The following is a 6,683-nucleotide window of genomic DNA, read 5'->3' as shown; positions in this document are numbered from 1 at the left end:
ATTATGTCCAACTTGAATCCTGCAATATTCTATTTCAGGATGTGAAGATGGGCTACTTCTAATTTGGAAGCTGTGAATTTTCTCTTGTAGACAGGTTGTAATTTGACTGCTTTAGCCTTAGCAGATTATGTCTGTAATTCTTGTGCTGTTGAGGCCTGGTGGGGGAGCCTCTACATCTTATGTTCACAAAGTGTACAGACACTTATAAAGTTTAAGCATCACATAAATACACAGCCGCTTTTATTCACCCAAAAAAAAATAAAAAATAAAAAATAAAAATAAAAAAACTGTGACAATCTTCTTTTGGAAAGCTCCACACATGTTAAAAAGCAAATAAACAACATATAAAGCTTAAGAAGCATCTCTAGAGCCACTTCTGGGTCAGACTGAAGCTTTGCCAAGACTCATTCTGCCTCTAAGACTTGGGGGGCTGTATTGGGTAGTCTTTTGGGCCTGTTCTCAAAAAGCACTCCTTCATTCAATTCAAGTTGTGCTGTACTTATAAAGCATAGATTGACAAGGAAAATAAGGATTCCACCACTGATGAATTCCATGAGCACGTTTAAAATCTGGGAATTGGCCCCTATTAATTGTCAGATATGCTGAAGGAAGGAGATGCAGTGCTTCTGAACCCGAATCCATCCTTAATGCACTGGAGAGTAGATTCCTCATGGAATTTCTTGTTGCAACCTTCTCAAGATTTCCAACTCCAATCTCCTCCATCTTCTTCCTGTGTTCAAAGTATCCAATATATTCTGAACAAAGAGGATCAGCTGGGTTCACAAAAAGGTAAGGTACCCAGGAAGATAACACTACAAAAGGATCTTGTGATTGAGCCTTGTGATGTTGGCGACCATTTACAGTAAGGCTGAGGCCTGCTTTGACAACACTGCTTGCAAAGCGGATTCCCAGCTTCACTCTTTCATCCTTGAAAGCCCCTTCTATGGGGAGAGAGAAGAATGGTGGATTTAAAAGATATGTTTCAAGGAAACAACCTATCTTGGCCATGTTCTTTCCTGCAAGCAATGCCATAGCTGACCCCAGAGAATGTCCAGCCAACCACACACTTGCACCTTTAGATGAAGAAACTGTGTTGTGAACATAATGCATTGCAAGTTGAAACCGGGAACTCTGGTGAAGATTGTTACGGACGCACTGGAGGTCTAACTTGAGGTCCTGTAACCTTGTGTCTGATTTGGTGATTGTTCCACGGAAGGCAATAACATATTGTGGAATGTTTGGAGGAGATGGGTACTTGTATTCATAAATGGCACCAAATATGGATTGGTCATCATCATCTATGAGCATATGATTTAATTGGAAATGGAAGCAGTCCCACCAAGGTAGAGCAAGAGCTTGAGATCCATGGCGATTCTGCTGGCGATCACGTTCAAGAATGTACACTCCTTGAACCAAGCTGGCTGCAATAGATCTTCGGTGATGTATGTTGCTCCTGCAAGGAGATTGTAAGAACAGAAAAATATCTACTGAAGTTTACTTGTTAATAAGTACAATTTCAAGAACAGATGCATCTGATATAACCAGTCTGTTTAATGGGAGCTGTACCCCCATCATTTTTCATGGGCCAAAATGTGAAAATCCCAGTGAATTAAAACAAAGCACCAGAATTTAACATCAACCCAGCAAAACATGGCCAACTTTTTACTCAGAAATGGATTTCAGGGGACAACAGAAGGGGGGAAGGAAAATCAAAAGAAGAAAAGAAAGATTAGACTGTTGTGCTGCTTAAGCCAAAGAATAAATCTAGTTACACAACTTGCTGAGACGCCAAATTGCTAGTGGTTGGCAGTGAAAGTGGCCTATGGTGGTCTTAACAAGAGTAATCTGTTTTTATTACACCAAACACAAATGATCAACATTAAAATGATCAAGAAACTGTTTGTTTTAAGTTTAAAAAAAGTAAAAATATTTCTGCATGCTGGTTATATCCTAATTAATAATTGTGAGTCACTAAGAGTCTAAGAGCAAAATCAATAATCTATTCTCTTTGGGGAGGTGCCAATAATATTGAACCACTGTGTTGTGAGTGTGGCGATACAGATTTTTAGTCCGTTTAGTGCTTTAAAATAAAAGACTGGGCTTGCACTGCATGTTCAGATTCTTCTAAAAATTGAAACCATGAACAATGTATGCCATTTTGGTCACATTAATGAACTATTGTGAACAAGACAGCAACAGAAAAGTATGTCATCCAATTTTGATAATTCTTGACCTAACATTGTAGACTCAAAATTGCTGCATACATTTAAGAGAGTTTTTACCAGGGGTCAAAGTGAACATGTTATACTTTTAATGCATTGGAATCCCCTTGCAATTTTTTTTTATCTTTTTTCTGAATGGAATTCCTTAGCAATTGATTACACCCTGTCAGTGAAGTATTAGTTAATGGTCTTACCAGTCAACAGCTGTGAGATGTACTGGCCCTGAAAGACTGAAAACTTCCCTCTCTGAGGGCATTACTCCTTCTGTTCCTTTCTTCATGACTTCCTTTAAAATAAGCTGCCATGGAAGAAGCAAAAGCGCGTGATTCAATTGTTCATGGAGCCAATTGATGTGCAACATAATTGAATATGTATGAGTCAGATATTAAATGAATATAACATGTTTAATAAGCACCAAGTCAAACATTACCAATGTCCCTTCCTTATATTTTGGATTTAGAATGAAGGGCAGAATTTATTTGAATACTAAAGCATTATGTTGTACAAGCAAGAAAGCACCACCTTTTTTTCACTTCATTTGAAGTATGTGATACGCATTGCAAAACAACAGGACTTCCGTACTGTGTCAAACTTGACAGGATCATGTTAAAACATGATTACGCATTGAAGAATTGGTCATTTCTCAAGTCATTTAAGCACAAATCTCATGCATAGTGAATCAAAATTTCCATCTTCCTGTCTATGGCATTGCATACACCAGTCAATACACAAAGGCATGGACTTTATGTCTGCTGAATCTCAACTATGTTCTGTCACTTTATTAAAGCAGATATCAGGAAAACGTGTTTCTCTGATTCAATTTGGTTGTAAGGAAACCGTTGCATTCCACTCAGGAATCTTGCTTTGCCATTAAAGTGCTGAAGAGCTTACTGTCTTTTCTTACTATCAACTCCATTTTAGCCTCTACCCAATCCATGTCATAATAAAAGAAACCTACTAGTCTGGTTTATGTGTTAAGCTTCTAGGTGGGAATTAATGGTGGAATAGGGAATTATGAGTGGTTACTTTAAGGGAACCGGACCTCCTTAAGATAGAGAAGAGATAGAGAGAAGAATTAGAGAATCATGAACAATGAAACTTCTGTTATTTCTGTTATGAATCTGATGTACAAGATACAAGTCCTTTAATAGCTAATTCTATAGCTTCTGGCAGTTACTTTCAGTTAGTTGTTATGACTAACCAACCTAACTAACTTCCCTCAACCACATCCTAACTGTACCAGCTCATCTATATAACAGATCCTTTACAATCAATCCAATAGCTTGTTACTAACCCAATTACAACATCTATACAGAGTCTTAACATTATGGCTGTGCATGCCATTTACATTCAACCCTGTCCATTCAAGCAGATACCAACATATGAAACATACAAAAACAGGCATTGTATATCACCCAACTCAGAACCTCATTGTAAAAGCTAAGATTATGATGAAACAATCAATCTTACATGTGCAGTAATTCTCATATCCAAACTTGAAAATGAGAAATTAAATAGCTAACAACTTATAGAACAGATCTAGGCCAGGCTAGAGTTCTCTGTACTGCAGCCTTAATGAAATCATTTACTCATATAGGGTGAGGTGACATAGCCTCCGAGAGGTCCAAAGGCAAATTTTTGAAGAATTTAAACCATAAATTCTTCTCTCTTCCCACCCTATCTTGTCTACCAAATGGATGTTGACTTTACAAGCATAAAATGAGTAATTCAACTGAGCGTTGCATATTGTTAAAAATAAGACACAAAAGCAAACCCCAATTGTTAGCAAAGCAAATATAACTATCATGTAAATCAATTTTTGATTCATCCATATCAAAAGCATGACAATAGTACCTTAAACAGTTAGCAAGGAAACTCTCATTTTCATCTGAAATTGAAACATTTTTTCACTTCGATAATAAGAGAAAAAAGGAACCAACCTGTAAAATATGTCAAACATTGTCATTGAAGCCCTTCACCCATCTGTGGCTCATCCTGTAATTGCAGAGAGAGAGAGAGATTTCAACTATAAGGCTTCATTAAAAAAATTATATTGTAACTATTGTCCAACACCTCAGTAACTTTACTTAATTGATACTTAAAATATAGTATTTTGACTTTGTCTCCCTCAGCCCCATTCCATTTCCACCCAAGTTACTGCTTACCCCAGTATCTTTTTAAGGCATGCACGCCCAAATTAAAATATGGCTATTCTTAGCGTTCTCTCTATTTTATTGAAAATGGTATTCACAACATTCCCTCTCTATATACTTAACTTCATAAATACAACTTGAAGAACCTCAAAACGTATTTAAAAGAAAAGGATAAAATGGAAAAAGAAAGCAAAGAATAAAAACTGGAAGCAAAAACAAGATTTGAGTTAATGCCTCCCTCAGTGCCAAATACTTTTATTAAATTTAAAACTAGTTAGAGATAAAAGCAATAAAATCTTGACCATTTAAAAGGTTAGCTCGGGCATTACCTCATGACCAAAAGAACACAAGAGCATATAAGACAATCAAAATTTTAGTAGAGTTGAAACAAAGAACCAAAACCCAAATCACAGAATCAAATATCTCTCATGAGAGCCAAGAGCCTTGTAACTTAGTGATATTGCTCCATTCACCTTATGGGGAGGACTTGGGGTTCGGATACCCATCTCCCATTTCTTGTTAAAAAAAAATAATACACCCAAAAAATAAAAATAAAAAATCAATAACACCAATAAGAAAAGAACTGTACCATATATACAGAAGAAACAGCCTCAAACAATACTGTTAAACTTCAACTTTTTGAGCTTTGTTTATGTATTCCCAAAGAGACAGAGCCAGCCTTCTTAAACCTTAAACAATAAGGTTTCGTGAGTGGCACTACCGGAGGAATTTGCAATTGTCAATTGATAAACACAGGTTGTCATTTTTTTTTTCCTAGTATTTCTTTGTAAACGTAAAGTTCAAAAGTCAACAACTAGTTTAGAAAGTCAGAGTGTCACGCGTATTCTGTGCCATGATCAACACGACAAGAAGTCAACAACACGTGCTGCAAATTATGTCACCCACCAATATTCAAAATTTTCAAAAAACTAATACCTCATTTGGCTGCATCCAACTTGTACCTAAAAGAGTCCGTTTGGAATTTTCGACAAAGCTTTTTTTGTTGATTTCTCGTACAATTTTGTAAGGCCTCTTTCTTTCTTTTTTTTTTTTTTTTTTTTTTTTTACTTTTACACAATACAAACAACAACAACAAACAAAGCCTTATTCAGTCCACTTCGGTTCTATTCAGTCCACCTTGGTTTCAAACTGTCTACTTCGACTCTATTTGGTCCAGTTCAGTACACTCTGTCCACTGTGGTCTTATTCGATCCTATTCAATCTACTTTGATCCTATTCGGTCCACTTAGGTCTTATTCGGTCCATTATGCCTACCTTGGTCTTATTCAGTCCTATGCAATCCACTTCAGTCCTATTAAATCCACTTTGATCTTATTCAGTACACTTCAGTCTTATCCCCCGTTGGACTTATTCGGTCCTATTCAGTCTACTTCAATCCTATTCGGTCTACTTTAGTCTACTTCGGTCTTATTCAGTCTATTATGTTCACTTTGGTCTTATTCAGTCCATTATGTCTTATTCGGTCCAATTTGGTCTTATTCGGTCCTATTTAATTTACTTTGGTTTTAATCGGTCCACTTTGATCTTATTCGGTCCACTTCAGTCTTATTCGGTTCAATTTGGTCTAATTCAGTTCTATTCAGTCAACTTCAGTCCTATTCAAGGCCGGCCCTAGCCCTAGGCCTAAGCCACATAAACCATCGCCTAGGGCCCCCTACTAGAGAAAGGCCCCCAAATTTTGGGGCAAAATTAATATATTTTTTTGGAGATCTAGTAAAAAAAAGTTTTACATTTTTTCTACTTTTAAGAAGTCCCAAAGAATGGAGTAATGCTAAAGATAATACAATTTTAAATACATGGGTCTTACAAATATATATGTCAATAATTACAAGAGATGATTCGACAGGAAAATGCCAGAAGTACTATAAGTTTTACTTCAAAGCCTTTACAAATTGATGTAACAATTAACATGATTTGTGTATGTCAACAACTTATTAAATACATTTTTGAATTACTTTTTGTGATTGGTGATACATCTTTGTAAGCATCATGTCGTAAAATTATCATATCCCTAACATCATTCATTCAAATACTTGTTTATTATCTTCTTGAAGTGTCACTAATCATATCATTGCTACATTGTTTGTAAATGTTTTTGTAGTAAAATTTGTTACAGCTTTAGCATTTTTCCACACAAAAAAAAAAAAAAGGCATATTACAAACATACAAAAAAAAGAATATATTTTGTTATAAACAAATTATGATATTAAACACTAGGTTTTTTTTTTTTTTTTTTTTTAGAAAGAAAAAAGTTGGCTCACGTGTGTTATCACAACCGACCACATCA

General features: G+C 35.8%; 1 protein-coding gene across 2 annotated transcripts; it reads right to left on the bottom strand.

Moving 5' to 3' along the window:
• Positions 1-218: 218 nt before the first annotated feature.
• On the bottom strand, positions 219-5,129 carry LOC112012774 (GDSL esterase/lipase At4g10955). 2 transcript variants are annotated; one of them, XM_024045156.2, is made up of 4 exons: positions 4,965-5,129; positions 4,163-4,217; positions 2,417-2,520; positions 219-1,453 (listed from the first exon to the last, which is right to left on the bottom strand). In XM_024045156.2, the coding sequence occupies exons 3-4, from the start codon at positions 2,500-2,502 to the stop codon at positions 484-486; spliced, it is 1,056 nt and encodes a 351-aa protein (XP_023900924.2). In that variant the 5' UTR covers positions 2,503-2,520; positions 4,163-4,217; positions 4,965-5,129; the 3' UTR covers positions 219-483. The 2 variants fall into 2 exon arrangements, with proteins under 2 accessions (XP_023900924.2, XP_065633944.1); XM_065777872.1 differs by lacking the exon at positions 4,965-5,129 and adding an exon at positions 4,705-4,857.
• Positions 5,130-6,683: the final 1,554 nt, after the last annotated feature.

Source organism: Quercus suber, unplaced genomic scaffold (genome assembly GCF_002906115.3).
Source record: "Quercus suber isolate HL8 unplaced genomic scaffold, Cork oak 2.0 scaffold_166, whole genome shotgun sequence".
NCBI classification, from domain to species: domain Eukaryota; kingdom Viridiplantae; phylum Streptophyta; class Magnoliopsida; order Fagales; family Fagaceae; genus Quercus; species Quercus suber.
This window is presented reverse-complemented; position numbering and strand designations above follow the sequence as displayed.